Source organism: Pyrgilauda ruficollis, unplaced genomic scaffold (genome assembly GCF_017590135.1).
Source record: "Pyrgilauda ruficollis isolate IOZ18807 unplaced genomic scaffold, ASM1759013v1 scaffold172, whole genome shotgun sequence".
Lineage (NCBI taxonomy): Eukaryota > Metazoa > Chordata > Aves > Passeriformes > Passeridae > Pyrgilauda > Pyrgilauda ruficollis.
This window is the reverse complement of record NW_024516098.1, coordinates 211,096-224,437: the sequence shown is the minus strand read 5'-3', so window position 1 is coordinate 224,437 and position 13,342 is coordinate 211,096. Positions and strand designations below refer to the sequence as shown.

At 44.7% G+C, this 13,342-nt stretch overlaps 1 protein-coding gene across 9 annotated transcripts in view; it reads right to left on the bottom strand.

Annotated features, from left to right (window-relative positions):
- The window catches only part of AGAP1 (ArfGAP with GTPase domain, ankyrin repeat and PH domain 1), a 309,204-nt gene that overhangs the window by 203,250 nt on the left and 92,612 nt on the right, over positions 1-13,342 (bottom strand). For 5 of the 9 annotated variants that reach the window (XM_041464143.1, XM_041464146.1, XM_041464150.1 and 2 more), the window contains exons 2-3: positions 12,526-12,584; positions 8,347-8,434 (exon numbers count right to left, since the gene is read on the bottom strand). In XM_041464143.1, coding sequence (XP_041320077.1) covers positions 8,347-8,434; positions 12,526-12,584 — 147 coding nt within the window. Of the gene's footprint in view, positions 1-7,677; positions 7,690-8,346; positions 8,435-12,525; positions 12,585-13,342 lie in introns of all 9 variants that reach the window. The other 4 variants (XM_041464142.1, XM_041464145.1, XM_041464148.1 and 1 more) reach the window with 1 other exon arrangement.

Sequence of the window (13,342 nt, the reverse complement as noted above, 5' to 3'; positions counted from 1 at the left end):
GACTCATCTGAATGAAGCAGCACGATAGTAATCCAAGTTTCTGCAGCAGTTTCAACCCTCCTGCACCCACTTTATTAATAACCTAGAAGATGGAAGTAACAGGCTATTTAGTTTCTAGATAATGAAGCAGGAGGGACTGCAATTATGGTAGAAAATTGGATTGTACTTCAACATGACCGTAACGAGTTCGAGAAATAGAGGAGAAAATAAAAGCAGCATCACAGGGACAAAAGTGGGGACAAACCAGCTGTGGAAAGATGGGGCAGGATGGCAAGAACCTGTGGCACAAGGGAAAAAAGCAGCTGGGAATTCCTGCAGAATGCAGAGAAGGGGACAGCTTGTCCTAGCCTCAGTCTGTGCTGATCTGGAGAGGGCATCCCACGGCAGATAAGGACCAAAATCTGCCTACAAAACACCCAGTCAGAAAAATAAACATGGGAACCCTGGTTATTCAGGAGAACGGACTAGGAAAGGAGAAGAGGTGTGAGATCTTACTAAGAAATAAACTGCTGATCCCATTTTAGGGCAAGGGAAATACTTTTCCCATCTTTCCAGTTATTAATTATTATGGTCCCAGGTAAACAGGCAAGACTATCATGTGGGAGCAGATATACAAAGCACTGCACCCCAACTCCAGGGATAAACCTGGGGTTCAGACACCCCTCAGACCAACATGAAGCAGGATCCATCTTTATCAGACACCCACTGCACATCAACACACAAAAATCCAGCGAGTCAGCTCCTTCAGGCAGGATGTGACACCACTTTAGCACACTCCTACCTTTTTCCAACACCACTCTTTTCCAGTTTTAAACATTTACAGCCCAAAACTGAGCAATGTTGTATGTTCTCCTAGTTCAGAAGCATTTCTGACAGATTAAAGGGGAGGAAAAACAGCCCCCAGGAACTTGTGGGGAGCCCCCCTCCTCTGAAACCCACCCAGAGCCCTCACACCCACCCAACCTCCCCAATTATCAGGAGCCTCCTGCAGCCACAAGCTGACAAGGACCTACATTTCAATCACTGCTCCCATTTCTACCAACAGCTCCTTTTTTCATCTTTTTTTTTTTCAATTTCCTTCTCTTGGTTTATTTTACTGACAGCAGGTGCAGAGAGTTGCTTACACCTCACACCCACTAATTGTATATACACAAGTCTAATTTTAAAAACTTATTTTTATCAAAGCAGTCAGAGACAAAAAAAAAACAGCGAGTCAGCTCCTTCAGGCAGGATGTGATACCATTTTAGCACACTCCTACCTTTTCCACCACCAGTCTTTTCCAGTTTTAAACATTTACAGCCCAAAACACCACTTTCCAAACAGAGTTCCTTATGAAGTCAGCCCAATGATTTAAAATATCATCCTTTTTTTTTCTGCTGCAGCTCCTTCTAAGTTGTCTTCTCAGGCATTTCATCTTCCAGACAAACCCATCCCAGCTTTCAATCTAGCACAAAATTCTACTGCTCAAAATTTCTGCTTGACCTCACAAGCTTCCAACATAATTGCAAAGTCCTAATGTGCACTAACAAACCCTAAACAGCTCACAAAGACAGCCCAAAATATCAGCACTGATGCACAGATCTCAGGCCTCTTCTTACCCCTCTTGCCTTTTCAAACACCCCTCTGCTTTTTACACCTAGCCAGCTTCTCTAATACCTGTGCTTTCATTGCAGTTTTACATCACAAATAGCAACTGAAGTTAAAACTGGACTGAGCAGTGACTACAGCATGATCTGCCCTCCCTAAAATGGGTACAAACCCCTGGTGACAGCAAATCGAGGGGTCTGTTGAGAATTCAAAATACTGTGAATACTTCTTTTTGACTTGTTTCCCATAACAACAACACGTTCAGCGAAGGGGGGGAATAAAAAAAGCTCACAGTAGGAAATCAAATAGAATCTGAACAAGGAATATGCTCAAAGAAAAATATTAAAACCTGGCTTTGAGATCAAGAGTGAAACAGTGATTCAGAAATCCATCCAGAAGGAGTATTTGAGAAATTTTTGAGAAATAAAGCAAAAGGCAGGTCCAGCAGGAGCCAATCCAAACTGGCTTCAAAAGCAACAGCAGCAGGGAGCACTGGAGACTCAAAGCCATGGAATGCCAGAAGAGTTTGGGCTGGAAAAGCCCTCTTACATCAGCTGGTCTGACCCCACCCAGCACTGCCAGGGCCACCACTAACCCCTGTCCCCAGTGCCACATCCACACAGGGTTTCTGAACACTTCCAGTGATTCCACCACTGCTTGACAACCCTTTTGGTGAAAAACTTTTCCTTAATATCCAACCTAAACCTCCCCTGGGCACAAGTCGAGGCCATTTCCTCTTGCAGCATCACTCACTATTGGGAGAAGTCACTTTTACTCCTGAGAAGAGCCTGAAGTTTGTAACAGAAGTGATACATCTGCTTTACAGTTTTTCCCTGAGACACAACCTTCAGAGGAGCCCGTTATGAGAAGGACACAAATGCTACAAACATTATTTCCCAAAAATCCCTGGGCATTCAAGGTGCAAGGTGTTAAAGAGAACACCTTAAAGACACTCAGGGAACACAGCCTAAAAGGGAAGCTGTTCTGGCAATCTGCTTCCTCAGCACCTCCTAAAGAGCAGATACTTGAGTTTTTCCTTTAATTAACAGAGCTCTGCGTTTGTGTGACACTTTAAGCAGTCCCCAAGCCGACAGCTGGAACAGAGAGTTTTTCAAAAGGAGGTTTTTTTTTCTCTAACCCACACAGGCAGTCCCAGGAGGGCGAGGAGAGGGAAGGGCTCCAGAGGGGAGAGGGCAGAATGCATAAACACCCTCTTTTATGCTGAGCCTGAAAGGCTCCAAAAGCCCAAGAGAACCCTCTGCAGCAGTGCTTTAAAGGGATCAAAAAAGAGACAAGTGTTGGTTTATATCTGGGTGTCAGCGTGAAATGCCAAATAAAAATAATCACTCGGTGCTATTACAGCAAAAAGACAAAGAACTGGAAAGAGGTAATTTTGAAACACATGTCCCAAGTCATCACTGTCTTCTGAACACAAGAAAGAGCCTGCCTGTGGGTTTACAGGCCAAAAAAAAAACCTTAATCTGCCCCCAAGTGCTGAGGGGGCTCGTGGAATCTGCACCAAGGATTTGAAACCAACACAGAAGATTTCAGCTTCCTCTAGTTTCCAGTCCAAGAACCACAAAATGGTTTCAGGTTAATGTGGCTTTTTTGAACTCATGTTGGGATTCCTGCAAAGCCTCCCTGTGTAAATTCTTACATGTATGATGGTGATTTTCTGGCATTCCAAAAAATCCTGAAGGAAAAGGCATGAATGACTGCAAGGAGAGCACCAAGCGCATCCTCACAGGACACACTGCTCTGCTCTTCATTTACATTTCAGCCAGCTGCTCACTGAGAACACAGCTCACAGATTAGTCTGGGACACATCCTCCCTTTATTCATCAAAGATCAAATTTGGGTGGTTAGTAAATATGGCCTTCCTACGTATCTGAAAAATATTAACCAGATAAAAATAGCAAGCGCCTTCTGTACAGAGAGTGGCAGCCTCAGGAACCCGATTGTTCACAGCAGGCAGAGCTGCATGAGTCACCTGGGGAAGGGGACAAGAATCCCAGTGCTGCCGAGGGACAAACTGTGCAGTTCTGCTGCAGCCCCCATCTTCTGCTCAACCCAAACACAAACTGCGGCCCCAGCCCAAGGTTCAGTCTCCCAGCAAGCAAAGAAAGGTCCCAGAGTGGTTTGGGGTGGAAGGGCCTTTAAAGCCCATCCCATCCCACTCCTGCCATGGGCTGGGACACCTTCCACCATCCCAGGCTGCTCCAAGCTGGCCTTGGACACATCCAGGCATGGGGCAGTGTTTTTATCCCTTTGCTTTTTTATCCCAGGTGAAGAAGGTCCAAACTCCTGGATCCAGGCCAGGATCAGACCTGAATGAAGACACCTGGCAGGTCATCCCAGTTCACAGATTATGCCTGAACTTTCTGCATGCATATTGTGTAAGGGCCTGTGACCAGGAGAAAATCTCTTAAGAGGATGTGAACAAAAGCAGCTGAAATTTTAAAGCACTCTTCCTCAATCCTCCTTGCATAATTACCCTTTGCTGAGGAAGCATCAGACAGGAATAGTCACTCGAGATAAAGTGAAAAACATGGACACCCATCCCTCAAGATGCAATTTCTACACAGAACCAGTATCCTTTAGGTTGGAAAAGGCCTGAAGATCATCAATGCATGCCTTTGTTACAGCCTGGCGACTTATTTTCATGACATGCTTCAAAGGGAAGGCTGAGGGTGACACTTCATTTAATGTTTTAATATTAAACACGACCATTCCTGCCACTCAAGTGACACACTGCTCACTGTGGTACTGAGAAAAGTTATGTGGTGAAGGCTGCTACAGTATAAAAATATTTTTAGGTCAAATTTGGAAAGCGAGTAAAAGATCACAGCTTTCTGAAAAACACATTAAAGGCTTTATTCTTTATCTTTTACACTAAAAATGAAATTTTCCTGCAGTAAGCTCCTTTACAAAGAGAGATGAAACCTCCACTGACTGCAACAACCACTTGCTGCCTCAAGTCAGGATGGTGGGTGGCTTTTATGCTTTTTAAAACATTAAAAATAATTACTCCACATGAAATGAATAAATAACTCTTAAATATATCCCAGAGTACATAGAGAAAAAAACCTCCTTTTTTGTCATCCCACCCTGGACCACAGTTTGTCTTTTTTGTTTTATTAGACTCACTGGAAAACGACGTACTGAAATAATCATGGCATAACTTAAAATATTCACAGACATGCCAGAGATGTGGAAAAGCCCTTAAGTCATGTTTCACACCCCTGTGGCTTTTTGGAAACAAAACCCAAACAAGGAACAGAATCCTGCTGCTACTCCTGTAAACTTCACTTCACCTCGGTCTGCAAAGAATTCAGTCCCAAATTCCATGTACACCACACACCTCACTTGGCCCCTACAGGCAGAATTAACTCTGAGGTGGGGGGAAATGAAGCCATAACATTTCCCACACCTCACTTGTTGTTTCAGCAGGTAAAGCAACCACCAGTAGCAGTTTTTATTCCAATTGCAGAGAAGGTCCTTAGAAGATCACAAATCCCTAGGATTCCTTATCTCCCACCATTTCTGTGAAAAACACATTCAGTCTCTTGTGAAAATTTAAAAAGTCTAATAAAGCATAATAGGAGATAAGGATTATAGAGTAAAGGTTATTACAGCTAAAAGCACACTGTTATCTTTGGGGATACTCTTTAAATACTTTTTCTTTTATATCAGCTTGTTGTATATTCACAGACTCTTATGCATAGTAAAGTTTTCTTTAAATCAGTTTACATGTCCTAAGAACTGTTTAGTAAATCTTTTTGGGTCTGTCTTTTTAGAGTATGTGTATTCTTTGGTTATGGTTTTAGTCTGTTCTTATCACCTCCAGTTTTTGGGCTTTGGTCTACACTGTCTTCAGACATTGAGTGCTGATAATTGGCAGATCTGTAGTAGGTGTCTTCTTCATATGTTTATTAGATGTTATCTTCTCTAAGTGGGTATTTTAACACAAGCACACTTATAGCAGCTATTTCACTACTATGGCTAAGCTTAATTAACAACAGAAATAAAAACTATATCTTCATAACAAAGTTGCTTTAACATCTTACATATAAAATCCATTTTAATATTTATGAAAAGCCAATATTAAAACACACCTATAACAAATTCCTTCTTGTATCATCACAGAAAAATATTGAAAAGTCCCAGAGTACTGAAATTCCTCCCTTACAACAGGGTAAGACATTGCTGCTTTTCTCACATCTGATTACAAATGTGTCACTCAGCAGCACAGCTGAGTGTATGCTAAATATGCAAAAGAAGACTCTCAAGGCCGTTTTTCTTCCTGATAAAAACTTACTCTTTGAGAAGACAAAGGTTTGCAAGTTGCAAACACATGAGGGACTGAATAGTTCTGAGCAGAAACAAAAACTGGGGCAGGCAGTGAGAGAGAACTCCCGGTGAAGCGCAGGGTTCCTCCTCCTGATGGGCAGGTGGTGATGGGCAGCAAGAGAAACCTCTCACTTGGAGAGATGAAGGAAACCTGCCACCATCTTTGCACAGCTAAAATTCATTTCCTGGGATGCTGGAGCCCTCGAGGCCTGCAGGAGATGTGGCTCTGGGCTGATGCAGGGCAGGTTTCCTGGTAATTGCAGCCATTTAGAAGGCAGAGGCGAGCAGAAATTGCAGTCCCGGGCCCTAATCACCACTTTCACGGGAAGCAAATATCCATCACCTCACCCATTAGGCACTGATTTTATGATGCCTGTTAAATTTAGCTGTTAGGAAGCCATTCCAAGCCAGTAAACTCAGGTTTTCCTTAGCTGATCAAGCAGCTGACACCTTCACATCCGATACGCATCCTCTTCTTTATCCAATTTAACAATCTGACACATTTATAGTCCCTCAGAAAAGGAGAGAGGGGAGGATCCACAAGGCTCTCCAACAGGAAGGATTACTCTTTTCTAGGGGCTTCTTTGAAGGACCTAGAAGTGCTCAGGACCAGGTTGGAGGGGACTTGGAGAACCCTGGGACAGTGGAAGGTGTGGAACTGGGGGAGCTTTCAAGGCCCTTCTAACCCAAACCACTCTGTGCTCCTGTGATTCTCTGACAGAGAAGTAAAACACTGCCAAATCCCCACTGCAGATGTTTACTGAGGGTAATTTATATGGGTTGAATTTCCTTTAATGCTGACTTGATTGGAAACCTTGACCTGATCCCTCACAAGGCGAATCAGAGCTCTTAATTATTCCGGTTCTCCTCCTGTTAATGAAATGCAACAGTGTCATTAGTGAGGCTTGTCAGCCACACTTATGTGCAGAGAAATGATTTGACATTGCTTTTGTCATCTAATCCTTGCAGGAAAAACAGTCACAACGTCACTCCAGCACTGTAAATAAAAATCCTTCAAGACAAAGAGGATAGATGGCAACATTCCCAAGGAATATCACCTAAAATATTCATCCTTTAGGAGGAGAGGAGGGCTAGCCTTGTCAACAGTCAGGAGATTTGAATCTTCCAAGGGAAAAAAAAAACCCAAAAACAAAACCAAATATGCTCTGTTCATGAAGTGAGGGAAGAGCTCTGTCAAGACAGGGATTTTTGGTGAAGATTTGCTGCACTCAGTGCCACTGCACCCTCTGTCAGCATCTCTCACTATCAGCATCCAGAAGCATGATCCACGCACACTTCTGTGCACAGGCTCAATTGCCACCATCAGTTATTATTGTCAGCTCCTCAAACGAGCAAAAGCATTCAGGGCAAACTTACAAACTGCAGGACCTCAGTGTTAATGCAATTCCACAGGAAAAGCCTTGTCCATCCCTCCCTTCCCCTCTCCTCCCATTTTAACTGCAATTCCAGGCTGTTAAGATGTCAACTACCAAGCTAAACCAGCTTCCTGTGGTAAGAGTTAATTAGAAACAAATGTTATCAGAGATGCATGAAACTACAAACTACTGCTGAAGAGACAACTACAGCAAGAGACAACAACAGTGAGATGCACTAAAGACTTGAAATCAAAAGGGAACAACTCAAAATGATACACAAAACAAGGGGGAAAACGCTCTAGTACAGAAACCACCATCTGGCCCTTCAAAACCAGAGCTGCCATGAAGACAATGTATAGTTACCTGCATCCATATCTGCAAAGAAGGGAACAGCCAGTAAGGAAAAGAAGGAACCAGAAATTCAGTGTCTCAGAGTTGGATTTAAAAGTTCATAAGGAGAACAGATAAAGAAAAATAATCAAAAAAGTATTTATTGTAAGATAAACCTTGATAAGGTACTATGATAATTTTTGATTTCAAGCTATAAACTTGGATTAATGTTAAACACTACAGCGTACAAATTAATTTTCTATGCCATAAGAACATTTTTTAAAAAGACCAAATATTTAACATATTAAACAATAAAAGCAAGTTACACCTTTTTAGGTGAAGATTTTTATTCTCCTAACAAGAAACCCACCACTACAGACAGTAATTGTGGCTTTCAACAGCCCAAGTGAAAGCAGCAGCACCACTGAGAGCAGTGAACTCCTCTCCATCAGGACTAACTCCCATATGGACACACACTGGGGGCCCAAGTATTTAAAGGATGCTAAGCAGGCATGGAAAATCCACAATTATATTGTACATACTTAGCCTGGCCTGGAGAACATTACAGCAAAAATCCCCATGCATTTTGAAGTAGCACGTGGGATTTTTTTTTTTGCCAATTCATTTCTGCGTGATCAAAAATGAGCAGGGATGTAGTTTGTGGGGGGGGGAAAGAAGAGTGGGAGCTGTGGATGCACCTACCTTCAGGGGACTCCTCCTGGACATAGGTGCCGGTCAGGTAGCGGTGCACCAGCGCCGACTTCCCGCTCGCCAGGTTACCCACGATCCCCTGGCATGGAAAACGAACAGAAGCAACAAAAAAACTCAACTGCAATCCACCTCTGTAAAAAGCAGCGTCTTCAAGCAAAATCTCCACACAGAGTAACACCCCGAGCAAAACAGGCCACGAGATCAAATAAAGGGCAGAGTGCTTTGGGGTGGGAAGGACCTGAGGGATCATCTTGTTCCACCACCCGCCACTGCCCCAGGCTGCTCCAAGCCCTGCCCAACCTGGCCTTGGACACTGCCAGGGATGGGGCAACCTGTGCCAGAGCCTCCCTGCCCTCCCAGGGAAAGATTTCAGGCCAGCCCCACCGAGTTTTCTTCCTGGAGGTGCTCAGATGCCAAAGGACTCGAGGAGATTTGGGGTTGGTGGCTTTAAAGGGGCACACAGAGCTGAGGACACCGTGCTCCCTTCTGGCAGGAGGGAGGTGATGGAAACTTCTTTCCCCTTCTGAAACAAGCCCAGCCTGCTCTGCTCTCTCCTGTTTACTTGACCCTCACCAGAGGTTCAGAACAGAAGGTCCCTGGAGAGAAGATGAACTCTGCTGATCCGCCCGGGATTGCCAAAGGAGCCGAGGCAGCAGCAAGGAGCTGCACGTGCTCTGCCCCATCTCCTTAACCCCAGCTGGCAGGACAGCACCCTCCTTATCAAAAATGGCTCGATGGGACCCAGCCACGTGTGCTGGCACCCCAAATTCCCCCCTGCCTTGGGCTGATCCCACAGCGTGGGCAGCAGGGGAGGGATTCTGGGATGAGTCATGGGAAGAAAACGACATCTCCAACACGTGTCCCTCACCCGCACAACATGAAGCAACGTCTCCAATTAATGACTTTTCCCTCACCCCAGAACATGAAGCAACCTCTCCAATTAATGTCTTTTCCCTCACCCCCAGAACATGAAGCAACCTCTCCAACTAATGACTTTTCCCTCCATTACATGCCCAGGAGCTGCAGGACATTTGTCTGCTCCCACTCACACCACAAACCCACTGAGAGCCGAGGGAGCCCTGGGAGCAAACAGCCTGGCCTTGGCACCTCTTCTCGTCACCAAAGTGACACCATCTCCCCTTCCACACAAAGATTCCCAAGGAGAAATTCCTTCCCACTTCTTTTTGCCTACAACAATGTACAAAGTCCCCCCCATTCAGGATTCACCACTGAAAAATAGTTATTTTAGTGTGTGAACGCTGAACTGTATTTTTGATGGCCTACACATTTGGCCAGGACAACAATTTTCCAGTGAAACCTTCACTTAAAGTGATTAGCCTTGTGTGGATGGAAATTAATTTTATTTTCTTTTACACTCAAACCAAAACTGTAACTGCCAGGGAGAACAGAAAAGCATCAACCTGGGGGTTCAGTCAGAGGCAACATCCCATGGCTGGGATGTCTTACTCTATCCAGAGACCCCAATATTTGAAACACATCGAAAAATTCAAGAACTCAATTTTATATATATATATTTTTTTAAATATCCCAAAGGTCACACCAGGTTACACCATTTGACAGCACTTCAGGTTCTCTGACACATTCCTACAAAGTAGGAGCAATAAATTCTACACGGGGCGGGGGGGGGGAAATCTGACTTCTGATACAGTTTCTCTCTTTGTCAGCATTAATATTTGCTTTAAGGCTGATCCCCCACAGCATGACAAAAATGCCAGCCTATTTTCACAGCAGTCATATTCCTCTCTCCCCTGCTTTATACACAAACAATCCCAGTCATCCCCATTTATTTATGGATATGTCTGAAATGCACCAAGTTATGACAAGCATGTTAGGGAACAAAAATACCACCCTAACCCAGTTCAGGGAGGAGAAAATTCAGCTACAACGCACTGCTCTTTTCAGTTCTGACTTGTGCAACACTGAATCATTTATTTCCATGTGCCAGACATGCTGTAAAACAAACCCAAGCCACTTTGCCCACGCCTCCTAAAGCCTGTTGGGAAAAATCATAAACTGTATTGATGGCACTTGGCATTTTAAAGCTGTCCAGGAGAGGAGCCTGACTGCACTTTGCACATTTTTGCAAGAAATTTGGTGATTTTATCCAGAAATCTCTCATGTTTATTCTGCCTAACACATCCTCATCTAATATTTGAACAAACAGGAGCCAGGAACACCAAAGGCAGTGGTCTCACCATGCTCCTGACCACAATAACAGCATCAAAATCCATAAGTAAAACCCAAGTACTGGATCAGCAGGAACCAGTTATAGAATCCCAGACTGGTTTGGGCTGGAAGGGACCTCAAAGCTCATCCCATTCCTCCCCCTGCCATGGGCAGGGACACCTCCCACTACCCCAGGTTGCTCCAAACCCCTCCAAGGTGGCCTTGAATGTCCTTCTGAGCACTGGAAAGAAACCGAGCCTCGAGCTGCTAAAGAAAGGAGGCAAAAACTGGTGTTCTTTCCTCAAAGGCACACTGAGAAATACCTCCTTCCTTTATTGCAGCCCTGGGGGCTTTCTCTGCTCTCCCAGAGCCGGTTTCTGTTCCCTTTAAAATTCTGCAGAGCCCAAAGGGTACAACAACAGCCGCTCTAGAAATAAATCAAAAATAAATAACAACAACAGCAACAATCCATTTAAGGACCTCCCAGTCTGTACAGGAGGACAACCTCTCCCTTTAACATGGCCCTTATGTTCCTGAGCCCCAGGAGCACCCAGGATGAGGCTGAAGTTAGGGAATGACAGAGGTGACTCACGGCCCCGAGCCCTCCCCAAGGGCAGATGTGCAGGAAAGGCAGAGCAGATTTCAGCTGGCCTTCCTAATTTACCCTTCCTCTTGGAACACAAGTTCACAGGCACAGCTGGTGCTGCTGGCTTCCATCATTTGCAGTGCTATAATCAAATTATTATTTTTGTAACAGCAGTAGTTGTGCTTTTCCCCTTGGACAGCTCTCGTGGCACGCTGACCACTGCAAATCAATTCTCTGCAGCAGCCACGCAGCTGAAATTTGTTTTCCCAGCCCTGCTTCAGACAGCTCAGGGGCAAGACACCCAAGGTAGGCACTCACATGATGCAGCCAGGCTGGCACAAGAGAAAAATGCACCCTGAGACCATCAGCTGGTGCTCAGCGATGGTTTGTGCTCTGTTTCACAACACGGAGTGCCTGCAGCTCTGCTCCCACCTGCAATTCCCAATTTTCTCAGTGGGTGCTGTGAATCAGGAGGGCTCAGAAAAGGGGAAGGGATGTGCAAGGAAACCCAGGATAAGCCAGCTAACAGTGCTGGACTCCTATCCAAACAACACCTTCCAGTCCTGAATTGCTCGTTTTTCATTGTGTGAGGTATTTGGGGTCTTCCAAAAGACACCATCTGTTTAACAAAACCTGGTGACCCTTCCTGCACCAGGGAATTACATCCACTGACTGCAAGATTTTTCTTGCACTCACCTTGAGCACTGCTAAAATCAAAGCAGCCACAGAACTGTAGTTGAGAGGATGCTACTCCCATTAAAATGCCTCTCTAAGTGCATTTATCCTGTTAAGCGTGGCCTTGCAGATTCTCTCACCTCCACAAAACACTATTGTCAACTCAGATTTTGGAAAAGGTTTAAATTCTTCAAAGAGATGGAGAATAGACATTTGGTCCTTGAAATAATGGAAACTTATTATGGGGAGATAAAATGAGCTTTACATGTCAGCTGCTAACTTCCACTGCCCTCATAAGACTTCCCTGCTGAGAAGATCCCCCTTGGAAGCTGGTTCATGGAGCAGAACAATTCAAACAGCAATAAAATACTGAGAGACCTTTGAAGTATAGGTAAAATGAATATTGAATATACATCATCTTCATAAAGGTAACCCCAGGCCTGGAAGTGTTCAGGGTCAGGTTGGAGGGGGCTTGGAGCAGCCCGGGATAGTGGAAGGTGTCCCTGCCCATGGCAGGGGGTGGGATGAGATGAGCTTTGAGGTTCCTCCCAATCCAAACCCTTCTGTGAGTCTATAATAGATATGAAGAGGAAAAATTCTTTACTCATTAAAACTGCTTTCCACATTTTTCCCCCAACAGCAGCTGGAGTGAAGCAGGGGAGATCCCCACTCGTGTGTGACACCTCCAGGACATCCCAAGACAGGAGCAAACACGAACTCACCACTTTCAGCTCGGGTACAGATCGGCTCAGTGTCCATTCCTGGCTGTTTACAAAGGCATCTGTGGAAGAGGAGAACATTCCCAACATCAGCATAATGACATTTCATGCTCTGCTGCACACAATTTCATGCCACGGCTTCGGGAACGCGAGACTGTGCCATCCACGTTCTCTGAAAAATCCCTTCACCCAGGATTTTTCTCCTGGGAAGCTGAGAAGCCTCTGAGAAAAGGAAAACAATTCTTCTCTCATTTGCTTCTCCTGTGCTGTGCTCATGTGGAATGTTTGGAGATTGTTCCATTGGATTCTGCTGTGAGTTGTTTGACTCCATGGCCAATCAGTGCCAAGCTGTGTCACAACTCTAGAAAGAGTCACAAGTTGTCATTATTATCTTTTAGCCTTCTGTAAGTATCCTTTCTGTATTCTTTAGTATAGTTTAGTTTAGTATTCTTTAATATAATATAGTATCATGAACTAATAAATTAGCCTTCTGAGAACACGGAATCAGACTCATCATTCCTGCCTTCATCTGGGCTTCCCTGCAAATACAACACCAGACCAAAGGTCTGATTCTTGGGAGGCTGACAGTCCAACGTGACAAAAAACCAGGGGCTTGGGGAAATTGTATAAAAAATCCCCAAAATTCCCATTCTGCACAGATCTGCTCCCACATCATCACAGAGCTCAAACTAACCCCAGTTAGAGCAAAGGCTCTCCCAACATGTACCTGGTTGAGCCATTTCCCTTCCACAGCAGCACATTCCTCCCCCACAGGAAAAGCCCTGGGTTTGTCACATTACATGTCACCCACTGCAGCTGC